Source organism: Accipiter gentilis, chromosome 8 (assembly GCF_929443795.1).
Source record: "Accipiter gentilis chromosome 8, bAccGen1.1, whole genome shotgun sequence".
Classification (NCBI taxonomy): domain Eukaryota; kingdom Metazoa; phylum Chordata; class Aves; order Accipitriformes; family Accipitridae; genus Astur; species Astur gentilis.
In genome coordinates, this window is record NC_064887.1 from 42342684 (window position 1) to 42365640 (window position 22957).

Below are 22957 nucleotides of genomic sequence, written 5' to 3' on the forward strand. Positions count from 1 at the left end.
TGCCGCTGCGTGGGGTTTTGTCACCCGCACGAAGGAGGATGGGTGTCACCGGGTCTTTGCTCGGGATCTCCCCGATTAAACGGGAAAGCCAGCATGGGAGGGAGGTTGAGGGGCGATGGGGTGCTGCCGGGAGGGTGGCCTCCAAGCACGGTGTCCCATGGGTGGCAGGGTGCCCTTAGGGGAGGCCCCCAAGGGAGTCCCCAGGCTTTGGGGCCGCTCCCGCTGACTTGGGGGGGGGATTCATGCCCCTCGAATGCATCAGCGGCAGATGTTGTATCTCCATGGAAACCCTGACCCCATTTTGGGGTGCTGCTCTGTCTCTATGGTAACCCCAACCCTCCATTTTGGGGTGATGTCCCATGTCTATAGTAATCCTAACCCCATTTTGGGGTGCTGCCCCATGGCTATGGTAACCCCAAGCCTCCATTTTGGGGTGCTGCCCCATCTCTGTAGTAACACAGCCCTAATTTTGGGGTGCTGCTCTATCTCTACGATAACCCCAAGCCTCCATTTTGGGGTGCTGCCCTGTCTCTATAGTAACCCCCAGCCCCAATTTTGGGGTGCTGCCCCAACTCTATAGTAACCCGAAGCCCCAATTTTGAGGTGCTGCCCCATCTCTGTGGCAACCCTAACCCCATTTTGGGGTGCTGCCCCACCTCTATGGCAATCTCAGCCCCAATTTTGGGGTGCTGCCCCATCTCTGTAGTAACTCCAAGCCTCCATTTTGGGGTGCTGCCCCATCTCTGTAGTAACACAGCCCTAATTTTGGGGTGCTGCTCTATCTCTATGATAACCCCAAGCCTCCATTTTGGGGTGCTGCCCCATCTCTATAGTAACCCCAAGCCCCAAATTTGGGGTGCTGCCCCATCTCTGTGGCAACCCTAACCCCATTTTGGGGTGCTGCCCCATCTCTATAGTAACTCCAAGCCTCCATTTTGGGGTGCTGCCCCATCTCTATGGCAATCTCAGCCCCAATTTTGGGGTGCTGCCCCATCTCTGTAGTAACTCCAAGCCTCCATTTTGGGGTGCTGCCCCATCTCTATAGTAACCCCAAGCCCCAATTTTGGGGTGCTGCCCCATCTCTATAGTAACTCCAAGCCTCCATTTTGGGGTGCTGCCCCATCTCTATGACAACCCCAGCCCCAATTTCGGGGTGCAGCCCCACCTCTACAGTAACCCCAACCCCATATCGGGGCGCTGCCTCGTTTCTATAGCCCCCCCCCCCCCACATTTCCGCCCCCCCCTTTTGGGGGTGCTACCCCCCCCCCCAGTCTCCATGGCAACCCGGACCCCGTTTCGGGGCGCTGCCCGTCTCCATGGTAACCCCGGCGCCGCCGGGCGGGAAGGGGCGGGAGGCGGCGGGAGGCGGCGGCGGGAGCCCGGCCCGGCCCGGCCCCGTTCCCGGCCCCGTTCCCGGCCTCGTTCCCGGCCCCCGGGCGCCGTCCCGGTCCCGCGCGGCGCCGCTCGGCCGTGTCGGTGGATGCGGTCGGGCCCCGGGGGGGGGGGTAACCGAGCCTCCCCCGCGATGTCGGACCCGAGCTGCTGGGGAGCCGCCCCGCCCGGTTACCGGGGCCAGCGGGCCGCCGGCGTCCTGCTCCAGCGCTCCAAGAGGTACCGGGGGGGGGGGGACTGAGCACGGGGGGGGGGGGGGGCACCCTGGGGTGCGTGGTTTGGGTGGGGGGGGTCTTTGGACCGGGGGGGGCACCCTGGGGTGCGTGGTTTGGGTGTGGGGGGGTCTTTGGACCGGGGGGGGCACCCTGGGGTGCGTGGTTTGGGTGGGGGGGGTCTTTGGACCGGGGGGGGCACCCTGGGGTGCGTGGTTTGGGGTGGGGGGGGGTCTTTGCACCGGGGGGGGCACCCTGGGGTACGTGGTTTGGGGTGGGGGGGGGTCTTTGCACCGGGAGGGGCACCCTGGGGTACGTGGTTTGGGGGGGGGGGGTCTTTGCACCGGGGTGGGCACACTGGGGTGCGTGGTTTGGGTGGGGGGGTGCACCGGAGTGCGTGGTTTGAGGTGGGGGGGGGGGGGGGGTCTTTGGACCGGGGGGGGCACCCTGGGGTGCGTGGTTTGGTGTAGGGGGTGCACCGGGGTGCGTGGCTTGGGGCAGGGGGGTGCTGTGCACGGTGGGGGGGCACCCTGGGGTGCGTGGTTTGCAGGGGGGGGGCTGTACACCGGGGGGGGGCTGTGCACCGATGTGCATGGTTTGGGGGCTGGGGGGGGCTTTGCACTGGGGGGGGCACCCTGGGGTACATGTTTTTTTGGCAGGGGGGTGCACCGGGGTGAGTGGTTTGGGGTGGGGGGGGCACTGGGGTGCTTGGGTTTGGGAGGGCTGTGCACTGACGTGTATGGTTTTGGGGGGGGGGCTTTGCACTGGGGCGTGCATACCGAGGTGTGCGTTTTGGGGGTGCTGTGCATCTTTTTGGGGGGTGCTGTGCACTGAGGGTGCATCCTCAAAGCCTCTAGGCTGCCGGGGTGGGGTGGGCTGTGCATCCGAGGGGGCATCGGTTGGGACCCCAGTGCCACGGGGGGGGTGCAGAGTTTAGGGTCCCGGGACATTAAGGGATGCACATTTTGGGGTGCTGGGCACTAGTCCGACGGGGGGGGTGGGTTGGGGCTCTTTGCAGAAGGGTGCACATCGGTGGGGGTGTCTTGCATGCGTAAGGGGGGGGCAAAATACCCCTGTGAGCCCCCATGCTGAGGTGGGCACTGCACTGATGGGACGTGTCCCACGCGGTGACATGTCCTGAGTCAGGGTGAGAGTCCCCAGGGTGCCCGGGGAGGGGGGGCCGAAGGGGCCAGTCCCTTGGGCAGGGCTGCAGGGGATGGCAAAGTGGGGGGGCAAAGGGCTCACACCCCCTTCGGCAGTAGGGCTGGGGTAGTGTTGGGAGCTGCTGCAAAATATGGGGTGCTAAGGGGGCTACCCCAGGTCTCCAGCTACAACGCCAGGCTTGACCTGGGCAGGTAGGTGGGACGTGTCCCCGAGGAGGGGGACAGGGAGCGCTGCTGGCCCTGGGAGGGGTGCAATGAGCACCCGCTGAGCCCCCCCCCGGGGTCTGGGTGGTGGAGGGGGGCACCTCCATCCAGCAGATTTGGGGTGCTGTAGCCGGCCCAGGCATAAAACCCTTCCACGGCTTGATATAAAAAAGGTGTTTAAGACAGCGCGGAGGCAGAAGGGAGATATTCCCATTGTGAATGTCTTTTAATATTAGTGTGGGCTGGCACAAAGCAACATGGTTGCTTAGCAAATGAATCCATCCAGCACCGATCCTGTTCCAGGAAGATGCCTGCTTCACCTGGGCTGTGGAAATTACTGCTGCCAGCGCACGAGGATGGGCAAGGGGGACTTTTAATAAAGAAGAAAAGGCAGTGGATGGGGTTTTCCAACCTGGGATGGCTGAGCCGGGGGGGCCCTGGGAGAGATGTGTAATTGGAGAGATGATCTAGGCAGTCATCTGTCTCCAGCTGAGCATGATGAGGTTGTAATTCTCATGAAGGGCAGAGGATTTGCTCTTCTTTCATCGGTATTCCTAGAATCCACAGCGAGAACTGGTCTGGCCTATTTTACAGTGGGCAGAAAGCATATGATGTTATTTAGTGGGATTAAGAGGTCTGAGGGATCCTAATTTCCTGCTGAGGGTTGCTGAGATGGCCGGCGCGGGGCAGGACGGCCAGTGGTTCAATGGCTGATGGGGCTCTTCTTCTCCGTGGATGCCGCCCGTGGTTGTTCACACCTCGCGCACCGCAGAAAAACGTGCCGGCAGACGTAACAGGTACCATTTTCCACCAGCTAATGGGAAACTGCGGCACAGGGACGTGCAGGGATGCATTCCAGGGTGCGGGGCAGTTTCTTCAGGCTGTTTTCTTGTAGTGCAAAGAAATAAATAAGTCTATAGCCAACTCATTATCCTGCAAGTCCCTGCGAGGATTTGGGATTTTGCTCTTGAAGGGTGTCCGGCATGTTGCTCAGTGCTCTGGGGTGGGTTAATAAAAGCATCTGCAGCGCCAGGCTTTCGGCTGGGGTGGGACAAGAGGCCAGAGCGGCTCCGCAGAGCGATGCCGGCTGTCTGGTGGGGTTGTGCAGATGTGGTGGGGTTGTGCAGATGTGGTGGGGTTGTGCATGGCCCGTGCCAGGCAGCGTGTTGCATTTTACCATTGAGACCCCGGTCCCCAACCTCCCCCATCCCAACCTCCATCCCTGGAGGCAGCCGAGTTCAGCGCCGCCATCACAAGTCACGGAGGAGAAATCCGTGCTGCTTGGTTCGGCAACTTTCAACGCTAAACACAAACTTATCCCACTGGAAACCGATTTTTCCAGGACGTGGTGATCCATGGCACTTCCCCAAAGCTTCAGGCATGTGAGCACTGTGTGCCCGTTTGGGGGATACGGAGGAAAAATGTTGTCCGCAGCCATGTAAAGAAGGGAGCCGGGAGCGCCGACTCATGCTCTTAATCACGCAGCCGGGAGCGGAGCCGCCCGCTTGCCCTTTGAGACTGCGCCCGCTCCCTTATCGGCCTGACTCTGCCCTTGCAGCCGCGCTGCTCCCACCACCCTGCACCCACTTTGCCCCAAACAGCCGCTTTTCTGCCTCGTATTTTGCCCAGCACCAGGCTGGCATCTGACACACGATGCTCTGCCATCCTGAGAAGTTTTCGGGGTCGGATCCTGTCGGAGAGGAGCGGGATGCTGCAGTCCCTCCGTGTATTTACCGGTGGCAGCCGGTTGCGTTAGCGTGACCCTCGGTATTGCACGGTGCTGACTCCTTGCCACCCAGTGCCGCTCGCCCGGATCCTGGTGGAGCCATTTGCCGGTTAGAGGCATCAGTGTTGTGCTGCACAGCCGGATCCTGCCCTTCCCGCGGCTCCAAGGAGGCAGCCTTCGGGAAGCTGCCAGATTTTGCTCTGTCTCCTGCCTGTGGACATCCTGGCTGTGCCGTGCCGAGGCTGGGTGCCGGTGTGGGTGCCGGCAGCAGGTGGGATGTGCCGGTTCCTCATCGCAGGCAGCCTGGAGACGGGTGACACGTTATTTTGCTCCAGGCTTCAGGGTCACACCAGTTGTCACACACTTTCCGCATCCTTTGAAATACGTGCTGGATGGCAACGGCAGCGCCGAGGCCGAGGCAGCCTCGGCACGAGCAGCGTGGGAGATGCTGACGGCGATTTTCCACTCCATTTTTGGTACCGAATGGGCAATTAGGTGACAGAGGCAGCGAGGACAGCAGCCCTAGCTCCTGCCTTCAGGGCTTGGCAGCTCGTCTCTACCCCGAGGCTTGTTTCTAGCCCGAGGTTTCCGTGCTGTAAAAGATGGGAACCAGCTGTAGATGATGCATCAGGCGAAGCGGGGTTAAAGTGGCGCAAGATGGTTGCGGAGCCGAGGGTGGAGCGCACGGAAACAGGAAACGTCGGCCTCCCTCTGTGTCACCATTACTGGAACTTGCTTCGTTAAAGGTTTGTTTTCACTTCCAAAATGAAACCCAGCAAGCAGGAGCAAGCCCCTGGTCCCCTCGGATGTCCCCCCCTGCAAGACACAGATGCACGTGGCAACCCCGGTCCCCACGGCGGGACCGAATGGTGAAGTAATGCCAAAGCTGGCTGCTCTCTGCAGCCCTCCTGGTTAATAAACCTCTGCTTGTGCCACTTCGGTGGCGAAGCAGGTTTGCTTGCAGTGCCTCGGTTTCCCATCCGGCACGCAGAGCCGGTGGCAGCGAGAGGCTGTGGTTTGCTCTTGCTCCGGGCGTGGGTGCTGGGCTGGGAGTTTGCAGCTGTGGGTGCTGCAATTGGTGTTCGAGCTTGCGTTTAAGCAAGAAAAGCAAATGGAGGGGGCAGGAAGGGGTGAATGGTTGCAGGGGGGGAACGTTTCTGCCTCCCCCCCTCCACACCCGCTGGCACGCCGCTACAGCTCCGCGTGAGCTCAGGGTGGTCGCAGGGTGCATGTTCCTGGGGTGCACCCAGGGACCTCTCATCCTGGGTGGAGGGAGGGTTTTGGGGGGGCCCAAAGCAGCCTCCCCAGTCACTGGCTTGGCCGAGACCTTCAGTCTTGAGCGGAAGACTTGGGGCTCCCAGTTTTACAGTGGGAGCAGGAGGAGGTCCGCAGGGGGGGAGATGCCAGCGGGAGGTGCCGGGGTGCCAGGCGTTGGGTGCGGAGCTCTGACCACGCGTGTGGAGCTCTGATCACACGTGCAGAGCTCTGACCACGCGTGGCTGGCGTTGCCCGTGCATCGGTGCTATATACATCTGTCTGGAGAGACGGCGTGTTGCAAAAATGTCGTCCTTTGCACCCTGGATACCATATCTGCTGTTCACTTCTGGTTTTGGGATCCAGGAAGAATCCCTTCTCTCTGGTTCCATCCCCTTGATTTTGTGGGTGTATCTGGCTGCGACGTGATGTTAAACAGTCCTTTAATTAATGGCATCCTTGTGGGTTCCCCTTCCCAGCCTAGTGAGGAAATTCAGCGTCACCTTTGCAGAATTTGCAGCTCGAGGAAGCGCAGATAGAGGAAGGGGAAGGTTGTCCTTGTGCTTGAGCTTCTGCTCTGTGCTGTGGATATCTGTAGTTCCCTCTCGGCAGAGTGAAAGAGAACTTAAATGAGCTGATCATATTTTATTCATATTGAAATGGGCTGAATACGGTGGGAGTGGGGCTGCAGCATCACTGCAGGCAGGTGGGCTTTTCGAGGCAGGGCTGTGCTTGCAAGGCAACCTTGGGCTCAGGGCTTGGAGAAGGGCTGGAATGAAAGGCAAAAGGAAATTCCTGCAAGAAGGATTGAAATCTTGTGAGTTGGGAGGGTGGGAATGGAGATGGTCATACAGAGACCTGGTGCTTGCAGACATGGCCTTTTGGTTGTTCCAGAGGAGCTCTGTGGGATACTGGAGCGTGGCACTGGGATGGGAGTTTCGGGGTGTTTGGGGTGTCAAGGTGCCGGTGCTGTCAGTGTGGACCTGCACATGGTCTGGTCCTGCTTTTCATCTGGTACTGGTGCCCGTGGCTTCCTCCTGTTGCCTGCAGGAGCACGGCCGAGCCGGACCTTTGCCACGGCATCGCAAAAGCCCAGCGATACCGCAAAGTCTCAGAGGGTCGGGGACCAACTGTCCTCCCTGCTGTGACCTGAGGACCACGAAGCGCAGGGAGGTTTATAGGAACTGGGGGGCATTTTCCATGTGATGGAGCAGGTCGGATGAAGCCACTTGGCATTTCCATCGCTTCCTCCTTTTACATCCCTTTTTCTATTCCTGCCCTCGGCCCGTTGCCCAAGGGGCCGCCTGCCTCTGCCCTCCCCAGCCAGCCAAAACCAGAAGTGGGACTTTGACAAGACAGTTCATCGTTAAAAATAACCCTGTCGGCCCGTCTCTGGCAGCGTTGAACCGGGGACAGATCTTCCCTGCGGTGGGAGATCCGTAATCGATGGGGTGACGGCAGTCGTGTCCCCTGGCACAGGACATCACGTACCGGTGGACCCGTACGTGCCTGAGCCTGTCCCGCAGTGCCCGTCCTTCGATTCCCCAAATTAATTTCCTCTTTTTTTTCCCCCAGTTGCCGAAGCAGCAATAGGAAGAGCTTAGTGGTGGGCACCCCCTCTCCGACCCTCTCGCGGCCTCTCTCCCCCCTCTCCGTGCCGACAGGTAAGGGCTGTCCCAAGGGGATGGGTTGACCATCTCCCAAAATGACCCAAATATTTCGGAGGGGTGGCGGGCGACCCTTCTGCTTCTGCAGCACCTGTTAGCAGCAGTGGGCTGGCTCCTGGCTGCAGGTGCCTTTTCCAGGAGGGAATAGCTTGGGAAGTGAATTGCCCCCTCTTTCCCCTGAAGCAGCAGCCCGTGGCACCCTGGGCATCGCACCGGGGACGGTATCGGGGTGACTTTTCCCCCTTTCTCCCCACAGCCGGGAGCAGCCCCTTGGACAGCCCACGCAACTTCTCTGCCAGCACCTCCATCAACTTCCCCTTTGCTCGCAGGTGAGCTCCCGGCCCCTCTCCCAGACCATTAATATTCACTAATAATTATAATCCACCAACTGGGACTGTTCTGTTGATCTCAAATGATTTGGTTTTGGTTTTTTGCTTTTTTTCTCCCTTATCTTTTTGGTCTGGTGTTGTTTGCTCTGCCACTGCCGTGACCGGTACCTCCCGCTCCCCCAGCCATGCTCCTCGGACTGACAGGTGAGTACTGGAAACCAGCTGGGGCTGCATTCCGGGGAGATGTCTGCTCTGCATCAACAAGGCCCTTCATTGTCTGCATCCCTGGGCGGGAGATTTTGCTCTGGGATTGGGCTCCCTGCAGCTCCAGGAGCAGAAATATCCCTATTCCCATCACACCCTCCCCAGCCACGAGCTCAGCCCCAGCTCGGACCCACTCTGAACACTCCTGACGGGTGCTCGGCAGATGTCCGGGGACAGATGCTCGGCCAGGTCCCCGCAGATGCAGATCTTGCTGCATCCCCTCCCCAGCCTGCACTGCTCCAGACACAGATGCCAAAATCCTGTTTAACTAATTAATTAACTGCACGCATGGAGACAGACAGCTGATTTTAACCCATCGATCGTCACATGGAAAAAAACTGGAGGCTTACAGCTGGTTTTCACGCTTGTAACAGCGAAAAGCCAAACTGCAGGGCTGGGGTTTTGCGAGCCTGCCGGCAGCGAGGGCATGCGGTGGGGCCGGTGCCGGATCCGGCACCCTGCCAGCTCCCGTTGTCCTTGGCCCCACACGGGAAACAGCGGCGGGAGGTGAAGGGCCTCATCTTGACGTGGACATTGCCCCGTCCATTAGAAACATCTCCAAGAGGAAGCATTCGCCTACGTGTGAGCGGTTGCCTTCCTGTTTATAACCGGGCTCTGCTCCGCGGCGCCTGTTGTCTCAGGATGGGTCTTTAGGAATCCCGATTTCTCACAGAACAAAGTCCCAGAAGGCTGAATTTTGCTCTAATTAAAAATCAGATTCTCACAGAGTGTTTTTTTTTAACCCATCTGAAATGGATTTGCCACTCGCCCGAGCCCCAGCACCATCCCTTTGTGGGGACCCCGCTCACTGTCACTGTCCCCGTCCCCATGGCCACCTGCACACCGGGGTTGCAGAACAGCCCCCCTTCCCTGCAAACCCCTCTTATTTCACTTAATTTCAGTCCATTCTGCAAAAAGGTTTCAGGGCTTTATTATTCAAACCAAACCTGCATCTTCTTCCCTACCCTTACCGCTCTGACGTTATTTATTTGCATTTAGATGTTGTTTTTTTCCTGTATGTGATTGGCACATTTGCACTCACAGGGCTGATGGCAGAAGGTGGTCACTGGCTTCGTTACCCTCCTCTGGCTATGGGACCAACACCCCCAGCTCCACTGTCTCGGTAACGTTTACTTTCTCATGACAGCAGGCGAGAAGAACCCAAACCCCTTGATTTTTGGTGAAATGCCTCCTCAGCCCCACAGTGTTGGTTCCTAGGCAGCCCCTCCATTCCTGGAGGACCACGTGCTTTAGCTGCACCGCACTTTCCAAATGTGCTTTTAAGAAAGCCGTAGAGCTTGGTGAACGGCTTTACAGCATCCCTGGGCTTTACAGCATCCCTGCATGTCATGGCACATCCCAACTGCGCAGGGGAATGGCTGGGCAGGAGCTGCCCGGGATGCTGCAGGTACAAGGGATGGGGCTCAGCGGACCTGGATTGAGTGGGAGAGCTGGGGGGTTTGGGGTGGGAGTGGGCAGCAGACCTCCCCAGGCTAGTCTTGCCATCCCTATTTCACATTACCGAGCACAGAGCATGCTGCCTGTCAGTGTCTCCAAGCCTCCTAAGAGGCTCCGAGGGATATTTCACTCGTGGGTTTGCTGGTTTCCACCCTGCTGCCGGGAAGCACGGATCCTTTTCCCGATCCCCTGCATCTCTCTTTCTTTCCAGTCGTCTTCGTCCTCCCAGGAGCGCCTGCACCAGCTGCCGTACCAACCCACACCCGACGAGCTGCATTTCCTTTCTAAGCATTTCCGCAGTACGGAGAGCGTCACGGATGAGGAGGGGCGGCACTCGCCCTGCCTGCGCCCACGATCGAGGAGCCTCAGGTACGGCACCCACTGCAGAGAGCACCCACGGTGCTGCTGGGACGATGCGCTGGGTGCCGGCACATCCAGCGCATCCTCTGCCCCCTCGTAAGCTGTTCCTGGGATGTCCTGGTCCTGCTAAGCCCATCCCAAGGTGTTGACACCGATACGGGTTTTCTCCTTGCAGAGGAGTGGAGAAGCTATGGCTTGAGGTTGTAGATGCCCCATCCCTGGAAATATTCAAGGTCCGGTTGGACGGGGCTCTGAGCAACCTGATCTAGTTGAAGATGTCCCTGCTTGTTGCAGGGGGGTTGGACTAGGTGACCTTGAAAGGTCCCTTCCCACCCAAACCGTTCCATGAGTTTGTAATTCTATGATCCTAAGCTCTGTGATTTTGGGCATTAGGGCCTCGTTCTCAGCATCTTCTCAGCTGTCGGGATGTGGCATTGCTCTCCTGGCAGCAGCCAACACCTGAGAGTGAGGTTTCCTGGGGCTGAAGCTGGAGAAAGTGGGATTTGTTCCAAAATAGTTGGTTTGCAGCTTCTTGCTCAATTGTCTCAAAGGTTTCAGAGGAGAGAAGGGGACCGCTGAGCAGAAGCCTGAGCGGTGGCCATCCTTGTAGGGCACGGCTGGGAGGCCACCGGCCTGACCTGCCATTAAAAGGTTAAAAATCCCATTTTTGGGCTTGTGTAAGGAAACATCATCTCTGTTTGCTGGGGCTGAGCATCAGCCTGGTCTTTGCCTCTGCAAAAAACAAGGAATGCATTTGTGGGCTGGAGAGAGGAAAATTTGGAGAAAGCATCAAGCCAGTGGCCGTAGCATTGTGCAAGCTGACCCTGCGGACCTGCCGAGCTCTGCATTGCTGCTCCAAGACCACGCAAGGAGCCAGTCATGTTTTTGCTTGTCCAGCACCAGGAGCTTGTGCTTTTTAAAGGGGTTGTTTCGGTTAAATCCTCTTTTCCCACTGAAAAAGCTCCCAACCCTCTTTGTGCCAGAGGCAGAGCCATAGCCCTGCGTGTTGCCGGCTGAAATTTCATTAAAATCAGATTAATTATCTGACAGGGTTTTGTAGGTGGTGAAGTTTTCACCGAGGAGATGCCAGCTCTGCAGTCAGCATGGCATGGCAATGGCCGAGCTGGGGCTGGCAGCAAGCAGCTTGGGTCTGGTTTTAATCGCTGCATTTATTATATAGCGGTTAATGAGTTGCTGGCTGCTCCTGCGACTTGCTTTGCATAAGGGGATCACCAGGCAGGGGCCTGAGAGAGGCAATGTTGGGTGAGGGGAAGAGGGAAGCCTTGTTTAATGAAGGTCCTTGCGTCCACCACGAGGTTTGGTTGGGGTTTTTTTGCTGGTGAGCTGCAAAAACGGCAACGAAGGTGAGAAATTGTAGGATCCAGAGGAAGGAAAGGATGAGCTCGCTCTTCAAAGCCAAGTTGACTGATGCACCAGCCTCTTAGCTCTGGATTTTCAAGTGACTTGAGTTTGGAGACCTGGGCCTGTGGGAGGTTAACCTTCCCCGGACTAGGTGCCAGGGACCACTAGATCCATGCGTGATGGGAGATGCTGCTGAAAGTGCTGACCCAAGGCTGATGGCTCTGCTCAGATGAGCTTTAACTGCTTGGGATTGGGAGTTAGGAGGAGGGAACAAATTGCTCTCCAGGGGCAGTAGCGATTTGCATAGATGTAAATGACTTGGACCTCATAATGCAACTGGTTTTCTCCCTCCGCAGCCCTGGACGGACGAGTGGAACGTTTGATAATGAGGTTGTGATGATGAACCATGTCTACAAGGAGAGGTTCCCCAAGGTAACTGCCAGGACTGGGGGGGATGAGCACGTTAGTCCCTCCATGGCAGCATCTTCTCCAGAACAACCTCTTCTCTGTGCTGGAATACAGAATGCATGGGTAGATACCAGGGGGTGTTGAGGACACTGGAGATGTGGTAATGAACTGGGGAGGCACAGACCTGTGGGTCTGCCTCATCACACGTGCAGGCAGAGGTCTCTGGGAGACTTTGACGGAGTTTTTCCAGTCTGCTGGAAGCTGGGTCCCAGGTGGGGCTGTGATGTGCACGTGGATATTGGAGCTGCAGGAGGTAGTAGCATGAGATCCTGGCTGGCCAAACCCAATGCATGCCATGGGGACGCGCGTTCCTGGGCATCACCATCCATTCTGCCTTGCAGGCCACAGCCCAAATGGAAGAGCGTCTGCAGGACACCATCACAAACTTCTCTCCGAGCAGCACTCTGCCGCTGGCAGATGGGGTGCTGGGCTTCATCCACCACCAAATCATCGAGCTGGCCCGCGACTGCCTGGCAAAGTCCCAAGGAGCTCTCATCACCTCCCGCTACTTCATGGAGCTGCAGGAGAAACTTGAGAAGATGCTCCGGGATGTGAGTGCAGGGCAGTTCCCTGGCTGGTGCCATCTCCTGAGGCTACCGATAGACGCCTGGCTTCTGTCTCCTCTCTGGCAGGCTCAGGAACGTTCGGAGAGTGAGGAGGTGAAGTTCATCGACCAACTGGTGAGGAAGCTGCTGATCATCATCTCCCGTCCTGCTCGCCTTCTGGAGTGCTTGGTAAGACACGGCACGGCAGCTCCTGATGTTTCTTTAATGTTTCTTATCTTTCATGGTCCGCGCCCGCCCAGAGAGGAGGCTTTGCTTCCTCTCTGGGCGGGCGCGGAACATGAAAGACAAGGCATCTCCTCACCACTTCGCCTGGTCCACCATGGGAACCGCTGCTCCACACCATCCTGGTCAGGCTGCAGCAAGGAGCTGAGACCATTCCTAGCATTAAAGCCATTTCTTGCAGAGGAGAAGCTGGTTTTTCCTAGTGGGATGTGAACTTCTTAGCAAGCTTTCTCACTGTTGTGCTGAATTTCTAATTAGAGCAGTTGCCTTTGTGCTATGGTTCCTGCAGCTGGAAGGAGCTGTGATGAAGTGTGCTGCTAGTGTGCTTTCCTTGGTTTCCCCTCCAAGGCCAACTCATGGGGCTCTGTCTTTTTTCCATCAACCCTTCACATGGGGAACAACGCTAGAAACAGGAGCAGAGTGTTTAGCTTGCTCCTGCAAGCATTCGTAGCCTGTCCCCAATTACAGGTGTCACCTGCAAAGCTTAGAGGAAAGGTTTAACTTTGCAAAGTCTCGCTCCTCAGCTGTGCTTGGTTTTCCCCATCCAGGAGTTTGACCCAGAGGAGTTTTACCATCTCCTGGAAGCTGCAGAAGGACACGCCAAAGTTGGCCAGGGAATAAAGACCGATATTCCCCGATACATCATCAGCCAACTGGGGCTCGTCAAGGACCCACTGGAGGGTAGGGAACCGCTTGGGTTGGTGGCCTCGAGGCCTGCAGGGATGCGGACTACCAGTTTGGCCACTGGCGAGCGTGAATGAGCAGTGGGAGGTGGCAGGGGGACCAACGGGACTGAGCTGGTGTCATGGGGTGGGTCACAGCAGGACCAGGATGGTGTCCAGGTCTCCTGGCCAGCCCCACATCCCTCGTTATTGCTCCCAACACGTTCAGCAAAGCAGATTAAGCTCAAGAACGCTTAATCCATAGGAAGCCATGGCCTTGGGGAGGAACCATAATCCCTGAAGAACACGGGAATGACCATGGAAAAAAGAGAATTATATAAATGTTTAACCTCCTGTTGAACCTCTTAACGCCATGACCTGAATTTCTCCATACAATAGCTCGAGCAAAGCGTGTGGCTAAATCCTCGCGGGATCTCTGAGTTTGGAGGGAGAGTGGTTGGTGGGGGCTTATTTTGGTGGGGGCTGACCATGAAGAAGGTGAAAACCATCCCTGTCTTCTGCAGAAATGGTCCAGCTGGATCACTTTGACAGCGGGAACACCATCACACCTGAGAATGATGATGCCTGTGAGGTGAGCACGGTCCTACCTGCCTGTCCCACTTGCTGCCTCCAGCTTCGTCCTGCCTCACCCCACACCAAAGCTCCTTCCAGCAGCTCCTCTGCTATCTTAGGCTGGGAGATGTTAATTCGGGTTGTCCCCAAGGGTGACTTGTATTCAGGTGTAATATCTCACAGTCCCTCGTCTGGCTTCTTGAGAGGACAAAGCTCAGAATGGGGCTCTTGATCTGCAGAGCATCTTGCTCTTCAGGTTTGGGGTTTGTGGCTGGAGAGGTCTCAGGGAGGGATGTTCTCTGGCAGCAAGGAGTACTCAGAGGTGATACGTGATGTGTTGCTCAAATTCCTGCCTGCACTCAGAGTGCTGGCATGCCGGGAAACCTTAAAAACCTCTGTCTTCTTCAGATCCAGCCTTCGGCCACCGCTCCTCGGAGGAAGCCGTGCGAGGGGGACTTTGAGACCATCAAGCTGATCAGCAACGGGGCTTACGGGTCAGTTGGGAAGTTCCTAATGCTTGTCTCCCTCTGTAAACGTCTCCAAAGTCCTCCCCATCCAAGCCCTGCGGTGCTGCATGGTCAGTCCTGGTAGTTGGAGGACATGTTTTGAGGTCCAGCTGTTTCGCTGTCTCCTAGGGCCGTGTACCTGGTGAGGCACAGGGAGACGCGGCAGCGCTTCGCCTTGAAGAAAATCAATAAGCAGAACCTCATCTTGAGGAACCAGATCCAGCAGGTGTTTGTGGAGAGGGACATCCTCACCTTCGCGGAGAACCCTTTTGTGGTCAGCATGTTCTGCTCCTTTGAGACGAAGCGACACCTCTGCATGGTGATGGAGTATGTGGAAGGTGAGAACAGGATCCGGTGCTGGACAGTGCAGCGGGGACAGGGGAATATCAATGTCTAAGTATCGAGGACACCACCGGGACATCTCCTGCCCTGCTTTGGTCCAGGGAGCAGAGGGAAGCACAAGGAGATGCTTTGGTGATCCTGAGTCTCACCTCAATGAAGGTGGTGGCCATGCTCACCTAGGAGAGCATTTGTGCCCCATTCCCAGGGATCAACGCTGCTTCCAAGGAGGGATGGGAGGGTCTGGCTAGGAGCCTGCTTGGCAGGAGAGGCAACATAGCCCTGCCCGGTGACCTCCCTGCCTTCTCTGAGCCTCCTGTGCTCAGGAGGACGTGTGTCCCTGCAGGGGGGGATTGTGCCACGTTGCTGAAGAACATGGGCCCGCTGCCTGTCGACATGGCGAAGATGTACTTCGCTGAGACCGTTCTTGCGCTGGAGTATCTCCACAACTACGGCATCGTCCACCGGGACCTCAAACCTGACAAGTGAGGACGTGGGTCAGGTCTGAGCAAGGACAGGGTTGGGTTTGGATGGGGAAGGGAAAGGGACTGATCCAAGCCAAGAGGGTAAGGGAGAATGAGGTCATGGGTTTTTGGTGCCCAAAGACCTGGTTCTGTGCCATTGCACCAGTACCAGAGGTGTTGGAGTCTGCCTGGTCCTGCCCAGGTCTCCGCAGAAGCAAAGAGCATCATCATGGGGCATCTGTCATCTCTTGCAGTTTGCTCATCACCTCCATGGGCCACATAAAACTGACAGACTTTGGTCTGTCAAAGATCGGCTTGATGAACATGACCACGAACCTCTACGAAGGGCATATGGAGAAGGACACTCGGGAGTTCATGGACAAGCAGGTACGAGGTCCTGCTCCGCTTGGCCGATCTGCCATCACCGGGGGATGGGGATAGCCTCAGGACTTGTTGCAAAGGTCATTGCAGAGGTGTCAGCCACCGCTTCCCACGCAGGTGTGTGGTACTCCGGAGTACATCGCCCCAGAAGTCATCCTCATACAGGGCTATGGGAAGCCCGTTGACTGGTGGGCCATGGGCATCATCCTCTATGAGTTCCTGGTGGGCTGCGTCCCTTTCTTTGGAGACACCCCTGAGGAGCTCTTTGGGCAGGTCATCAGCGGTGAGTATCAGTGGCAACTTTGCTCCTCCGTTCGCTCTTCCCAGCAGTCATGGCTCATCCTTAACAAATGGAGAGCTTCGTTCCTTCATTTCATACTCAGCTAAATGGCAAGGAGGCTCCTCAAGCTTTGATTTCCCAGTTTGGGAGGACACTTTCATCTGCTGCGGCTCCTGGGGGACTTTTCTCTTGCCCAGAAGTGACTTGTCCTGCAACCTCACATCATCACAGCCCCCATTGTGTCCAAACTCTTCCAGCCACTCCAAACTCCTTTTCCTTTTTCCTTGCAGATGAAATTATGTGGCCAGAAGGGGACGAGGCTCTTCCCGCGGACGCCCAGGACCTGATCACACGGTTGCTGAGACAGTGTCCCCTCGAGCGCTTGGGCACCGGTACGCGTGGCAGCCCCCGCGCCATGCTCAGGGGGGTTACCTGGAACCCTAATTCATGTCAAGCCATTTTCTGAAACCAAAGCGTGTCCTGGCACATTGAGGATGCTCAGGGGAGGTCACCTGCTTGGGGTTCACCCCGGGAAGGCAGCTCAGGGCTCCAGGCCATCCTGTTTTAAGTCATTTGCTCTGCCTGGAGGAGAGACCGTGCTGTTTGGGCTGGCAGCGGGAGCATCCTGGATCCTGCTCTGTCCCCCTGACGTAGGTTTTTCTGTGTGGCAGGGGGTGCGCATGAGGTGAAGCACCATTCCTTCTTCCTCCACCTGGACTGGAACGGGTTGCTGCGGCAGAAGGCCGAGTTCATCCCCCAGCTGGAGTCAGAGGACGACACCAGCTACTTTGACAGTGAGGCCAAATCCATCCCCTTTCACCCCCTCTGTCAATCCGTTATCTCAGCTGCAGGTCGGATGCTCCCGCAGGAGATGAAAATGTCCTGGATAAAGTCAGTTGCCTTACAACCGAAGTCACAAAACAGATGCAATCCTGTTTCCAGGCTGCTCAGCCTTTCCAAAAGCCTTACTTTCTTACCCCAAAACTCTCCCGGGATTTGGGACCGGGCTGTCAGCTCCCTGTGGGTGCAGGTCCCACCGGGGCCCCAAGGGCAGGCAGGACGTGGTGTGTTGCAGGCAGGGTGACAGCCCTGCCTGCTCTGGCTCTTGCTTTCAGCTCGCTCCGAGAGATACCGCCATTTGGATTCGGAGGATGAAGAAACCAACGATGAGGAATCATCTGTGGAGATCGGGCAGTTCTCCTCTTGCTCCCATCGTTTCAGCAAGGTGCTCCAATCCCTCCTCCAGCATTCAAAACGATGGGTGCTGTGGCTGGCACGGTTACGCCAAGCATAAGTGTCCTGGCTGATGCTGGAGCACCTGGGGATTCCTGAATTTCTGCTCCTTGCTGACAGCTCATCTCCTCCTCAGGTGTACAGCAGCTCTGAATTCCTGGCAGCTAACTCCAACCTCAGCCTCTCATCCTCCGACCGGAGTCACAGCGAGGACAAAGAGGAGCGATGGGATAGGCACTCCGGAGACGAGGACCGGAGCCGGCTGGCAGGCACAGAGCCCCGGTGCGTGCTGAGACAGGGGATCCAACGCTGATGTGGGTTTGTGTCGGTGCGGAGGCTTTGTGCCAGTGTGGAGGGGTTTTGCCAGCCCCGAGGGTTTGCAGAGGCATCGGTGGGATGTGTCTGGGGGTGCTGAGGGGGCTCAGTGTCATCCCCCTTGCCCATCTTTGATTTTCCTGAGCCTTCCTGCTCTCTCCACACAGGCTCCGCTCCTGGACGTCCTGCAGCTCCACCCCGTACACCTCCCGGCACGAGCGAAGCCGCAGCCCCGCCGCACTGCCCAGCACCTACAGCCTGGACACCATGCCCAAGTTTGCCTTCTCCTCGGAGGACGAAAGCCCTTGCGTGGCATCCTCCAAGCCAGAGAGACCCAAGTTTGTGCTGGGAGACCCCGACGCGGGGACTGGCAGCGCGGCAAAGCCCTCGGCACTATCTGGTGTGTTGGCTGTGGGCACTGGTGCGGGATGTTCCGGGGGCAGCCGGGGTCCTGCGTGGCATGGGGTGGCTTTTCTATGTCCCCAAACTCTCCCTCCTCCCCTCTGTGCAGCTGATCTCGTCAGCCTGAACCGTATACGTCTCCGGAGCAACAGCACCGGCACCAAAAACTCAACTCCCCGGGGCCTGGAGCCGGGCGCGAGCCGTCGGCTGGGCGGCCAGAAGGACGTGCCAGACAGGCAGAGAGCCTCGCCAGGCAGCCGTGTCCCCAAATCTGCCTCCGTCTCAGCCCTGTCCCTCATCATCACCTCAGGTCTGTGTGCCATGCAGTTAATCCTGCTGGATGGCAGTTGCCATGTGGTTTTTCCAGGCTGAGCTTGGCTTCTCCCGCTTGCAGATGACTTTGGCGGCGGTGCCCTGATGAGCCCCATCTCCCCCCACTCCCTTTCCTCCAACCCCTCTTCCCGTGACTCCTCCCCAAGCCGAGACTCATCCCTCGCCATCGCCAGCCTGCGGCCCCCCATCATCATCCACAGCTCGGGCAAGAAGTACGGCTTCACCCTGCGAGCCATCCGCGTCTACATGGGGGACAGCGACGTCTATACTGTCCACCATATGGTCTGGGTATGTGGCCTGGGCTCCACATGGAGGAGGACCGGTGGTGCCAGACACCGCGTTTCCCGATGGGAAAACCCCCAGAGGAAACTTTGGTTTGTACCCGAATAAAACCTTGGTCTCTCAATTGCAGAGCGTGGAAGAGGGAAGCCCTGCGCAGGAAGCAGGGCTGAGAGCGGGCGATCTCATCACACATGTGAACGGCGAGTCAGTGCTGGGTTTAGTTCACCGGGACGTCGTGGAGCTGCTGCTGAAGGTAGGTGACCGGCACTGCTCTGCTCACCTGGGACTGGTGCATCAATCCAGCGGCTCCCCGGCATTGCCTCTGCTGGAGCCGGTTTGGATCTGGTGCTTAGATCTGGCACGCTGCAGCAATTCGTTTTCCATCCCTCAGAGCGGGAATAAAGTGGCTCTGCGGACAACAGCCCTGGAGAACACCTCCATTAAAATCGGCCCTGCTCGGAAAAACAGTTCCAAGACGAGGATGGCGCGGAGGAGTAAGAAGAGCAGGAAAAGGGACGGCCAGGACAGGTGGGTAGAACCGGAGCGGGATAAAATGGCATTTCTCCTGGCGTGTCCTTGAAGCTGAGGGGGGATGCTCCGGCTCTGCCATACTGGGGTGTCCAGTGGGCTCCGGTCCTGCCGGCACCAGCTGAGCAGACTTGGGGCCACCAGCTTTAAGTAGAAGCCGAGGCTATTCCTTTCCTGCTACCTTTGTCCCCCCGACTCCCCCAGGAGAAAATCCCTTTTCAAGAAGATCTCCAAGCAGTCGTCGGTCCTCCACACCAGCCGCAGCTTCTCCTCCGGTCTCCATCACTCGCTCTCCTCCAGCGAGAGCCTCCCGGAGTCCCCCACGCACAGCCTGTCCCCGGGTCCTGCGACACCCTGCCGCAGCCCCGCTCCCGACCTGCCCCCAGGTACCCCAACCCACGGCGGGGTTGGGGGGGGATATTTGCTCCGGGCAAGGCGGGGATGCCACGTGTCCCTCCATCCTTCACGGTGACCTGTTTCTCTTTGTACGGCAGATGCTGCGTCCCCGCAGAGCACCTCTCCCTCCTCCAGCACCCCAACGTCGCCCGCCGGCCACGTGCGCCCCAGCTCCCTGCACGGGTTGGCACCCAAACTGGGTGGGCAACGCTACAAAGTGGGACGTCGCAAATCCACCAGCAGCATCCCCCCCTCACCCCTCGCCTGCACCCCTTCCTCCGCCCAGCGCCCGCCTTCTCCCCAACGCTCCCCATCTCCGCTTCCCGGGTACCCCAAAACCCCCCATTCCTTTCAGGGCAAGACCCTGTCCCCCCCCACCATCGTCCGGCAGAGCTCGCGACCCCGCAGCGCCGATTGCCCCCGCTCCCCTCTCCTCAAACGCGTTCAGTCGGCCGAGAAGATCGTCACCATCCTGGCGGAGAAGAAAACCGCCGGCGGCCGCAAGCTGGGATTGGAGATGCCGGCGATGGATGGGGAGGCCATTGGGGATGGCGAAGCGTCGGCATACCCCGGGGAGCACGGTTATCACCCTGCCGGCTCCCGGCTTGGGGAGAGGCACGACCGGGACCAGGAGATGGTGGTCATGCGGCGCTTGAACCTCTCTGAGCGCCGGGACTCCTTCAAGAAGCAAGAAGCGGTTCAAGAAGTGAGTTTCGATGAACCGGAGACGGTGCCGGCAAGCGAAGACAGCGGCAAGAGCGAAGCCGGGCAGGGTGTAGCTCTCCAATGTGGCGGCGTGGCCGGAGTGGAGCCGAAGCCGAAGCCCAGCCCGGTCCCGCAGATCGCGGTGCAGGGCTCCGAGAGCGACGAGCAGGAGCCGGCAGCAGCCGAGTGGGAATGCCAGGGCTCCTACCCCATCGGCAACACCGAGCAGCCAGACGGCAGCATCTCATCGCCGCGGCGGGATGGGTGTGAATATTGGGACCGCGGCTCCCAGCAGCATCGGAACTGCGGGGAGAGAGCAACCAGCCACCAGCAGCCACCGCGGGTGCCGCCGGCACTGCTGACGCACGGCCAGGAGCCAGCGGGTGCTCGGCTCCCGGCACCCCGGGGCAGCACGTGGAGCGGGGCCGAACACGCCTGAGCCCCACGCCGGCACCCAGGGCTGGTTCAGCTTCCCCACAGCATCCCACCGCCTCCCCGAAAAACCCATCCCGCGTGGCGTATCCGTGAGATAAACGTCCTCGGAGCCATTTTGGATGTCGGCGCTGGCCGGGCTGGCTGCACCCCGGCACTTCGCCTCCCTCGAAGGCTTTTTGTACTCCCCGAAAGATGCTCATATTTTTATAGAGATGCGGGAGCTTTTCCGGTGGCGGCGTTTCCCCGGCAGGGCCCCAGCCTTTGTGTATAGAAAGGACTCGATGCAAATATTCGTTAATTAATTTATTACTTTTTATAAGCTAAACGGGCAGTGCAGGACCGTCACAGGGTCCAACTCGGCCCCAGGGGGGGTCCCAGGCTTTTCCGTGTGTCTCCCAGCTCCCAGCCGGATGACACACTCTTTTCTAACCTTGCAAAGACCCACTTTAACGTCAGTGTTAGCTGGAAACACCCCAAATCTCCTAAGAAACCCCCGTCAGGAGGGGTAATTGTAATATTTAAAATAAAAAACCCCAAACCAAAACCCACAGCAACATCCCCCAAACACTGGCAGCCCGAGCTGGGATGCATATGGGTGATTTTATATGCATATGGTTCATCGTGTGATGATGCATATGGTTCATTTTATAAGCGTATAGCGGATGTAAAGGTTTTAATTCTTCTATTCGGAGCCTTTTGGAGCCATCCGGCTCCATCAGCTCTTCCAGGCGGGAAAAGCAGAGACCTCCCCGTGGGGTCAGCAATCGGATGCGAATACTAATGGGATTTTTAGGGCCGTTTTTTGCTTTTTGCATTTCTTCTGCCACCACAGCCTGCAGCATTTGTCGGTGGGTGCATACAGACATCCGTGAAAAGCCAATATTTCTTTTTTTTTTTGAGAAACCCAACCCAGCGAGCGCCTGTGCTGCTGCTTCATTTGTAATTTGGAAATTTCATCCCTCTCTTCTCCCCCGTCGCTTTTTATCCAGCAAACTACAGCTCAACCTGGCATTTCCCCCATCCATTTCTACTGTTTTCTATGATATAAACGTTTCCATTTGATCATGCATGTACCGGCTTTTCCCCTCTAACACGGTTTGCCGCCCCGGTGCTTTGAGCACCGTGCTGGTGATGGGGGGGACCATCCCCGGTTTGCTGACCCCCCTTGCCATCGGGCATCACCGCGCCACCGCCGACGGGCGCGTTTCCTACCCCAATGCAGCCGACGGATTTTTTTGGCTGCGTGTTGGACTATTTTGTGTGCGTGCGGTTTGTGCCAGGCTCCGTATCCTGCTTCTCCTGCCGTTAAACCGGCGCCGTTTAACCCCAAAAAACGAGTAGCCGGAGCTGCTCGGCGTTTCGTTTGCTTCTTCCTCCACCGTCTGTATTAAGGTCTCAGGAAGGCAGCGGGATTTGGGGGAGACACCGGGCACCCCGTGCCCACCGGCACCGTGGGAAAAGAGGGTTCGGCTGCACACCAGTGGTGTGGATATGGCGGGAAAAGGATTTTTTTAATGGAAAATGTCTTAAAAGCCAAGGGGACCGTGTCTTCCTGCCCAGCGCCCAGCTCTGTTCTTACCTTCGGGAAGTTTTATGTTGTATTAAAATTGTTCCTTGCGATGAGCCCGCGGTGTGGTGTCTGCAGCCGGGGAGGGTGGATTCGGCGCTGCCGGCACCGGCGCGTGGCTGGGCAGGTTGCGCCCGTTGCGTGGGGTGATGGCGAGGGGTAAATGGGACTGGTGGGTGCTGGAGCTGCCCCAGCTCCGGCAGGGAGGGCTGGGGGGACGTGGCCCTGCCAGCGGCACGCCTGGCACCGTGCTTGGCTCTGGCCCTCGGCCTGGATTCTGGGTGCCCAGTGCCGTGACCGGTGCAGCGCCTGGTGCAGTACCCCATGTCCACAGCACCCACAGCCCAATGCGGTGCCCGGTGCCGTGCCCCATGCCCGGTGCAGTCCCGGTGCCCGGTGCAGTCCTGATGCCGTACCCCATGCCGTGCCCCATGCCCGGTGCAGTCCCGGTGCCCGGTGCAGTCCCAGTGCCCAGTGTCGTGCCCCATGCCCGGTGCAGTCCCGGTGCCCAGTGCCGTGCCCCATGCCCGGTGCAGTCCCAGAGCCCGGTGCCGTCCCGGTGCCCGGTGCAGTCCCGGTGCCCAGTGTCGTGCCCCATGCCCGGTGCAGTCCCGGTGCCCGGTGCAGTCCCGGTGCCCAGTGCCGTGCCCCATGCCCGGTGCAGTCCCAGAGCCCGGTGCCGTCCCGGTGCCCGGTGCAGTCCCGGTGCCCAGTGCCGTGCCCCATGCCCGGTGCAGTCCCAGAGCCCGGTGCCATGCCCCATGCCCGGTGCCGTCCCGGTGCCCGGTGCAGTCCCGGTGCCCAGTGCCGTGCCCCATGCCCGGTGCAGTCCCAGAGCCCGGTGCCGTCCCGGTGCCCGGTGCCCGGTGCCCGACCCGCCGCCAGGGGGCGCCGCCGCGCTCTCCCGTA

At 58.5% G+C, this 22957-nt stretch overlaps 1 protein-coding gene across 7 annotated transcripts in view; it reads left to right on the forward strand.

Moving 5' to 3' along the window:
- Nucleotides 1-22104, forward strand: part of MAST3 (microtubule associated serine/threonine kinase 3) — a 31141-nt gene extending 9037 nt beyond the window's left edge. For 4 of the 7 annotated variants that reach the window (XM_049807054.1, XM_049807055.1, XM_049807056.1 and 1 more), the window contains 26 exons: nucleotides 7527-7615; nucleotides 7875-7947; nucleotides 8131-8151; nucleotides 9256-9334; nucleotides 9881-10038; nucleotides 11748-11823; nucleotides 12201-12410; nucleotides 12492-12593; nucleotides 13196-13328; nucleotides 13834-13901; nucleotides 14291-14376; nucleotides 14518-14726; nucleotides 15074-15212; nucleotides 15446-15578; nucleotides 15690-15855; nucleotides 16143-16244; nucleotides 16524-16646; nucleotides 16968-17077; nucleotides 17222-17367; nucleotides 17568-17800; nucleotides 17912-18112; nucleotides 18197-18423; nucleotides 18548-18670; nucleotides 18809-18945; nucleotides 19150-19331; nucleotides 19440-22104. In XM_049807054.1, coding sequence (XP_049663011.1) covers nucleotides 7527-7615; nucleotides 7875-7947; nucleotides 8131-8151; nucleotides 9256-9334; nucleotides 9881-10038; nucleotides 11748-11823; nucleotides 12201-12410; nucleotides 12492-12593; nucleotides 13196-13328; nucleotides 13834-13901; nucleotides 14291-14376; nucleotides 14518-14726; nucleotides 15074-15212; nucleotides 15446-15578; nucleotides 15690-15855; nucleotides 16143-16244; nucleotides 16524-16646; nucleotides 16968-17077; nucleotides 17222-17367; nucleotides 17568-17800; nucleotides 17912-18112; nucleotides 18197-18423; nucleotides 18548-18670; nucleotides 18809-18945; nucleotides 19150-19331; nucleotides 19440-20485 — 4372 coding nt within the window. In that variant the 3' untranslated portion in view covers nucleotides 20486-22104. Of the gene's footprint in view, nucleotides 1-1438; nucleotides 1612-3148; nucleotides 3769-5455; nucleotides 5567-7526; nucleotides 7616-7874; nucleotides 7948-8130; nucleotides 8152-9255; nucleotides 9335-9880; nucleotides 10039-11747; nucleotides 11824-12200; nucleotides 12411-12491; nucleotides 12594-13195; nucleotides 13329-13833; nucleotides 13902-14290; nucleotides 14377-14517; nucleotides 14727-15073; nucleotides 15213-15445; nucleotides 15579-15689; nucleotides 15856-16142; nucleotides 16245-16523; nucleotides 16647-16967; nucleotides 17078-17221; nucleotides 17368-17567; nucleotides 17801-17911; nucleotides 18113-18196; nucleotides 18424-18547; nucleotides 18671-18808; nucleotides 18946-19149; nucleotides 19332-19439 lie in introns of those variants that run through there. The other 3 variants (XM_049807057.1, XM_049807061.1, XM_049807059.1) reach the window with 3 other exon arrangements.
- Nucleotides 22105-22957: the final 853 nt, after the last annotated feature.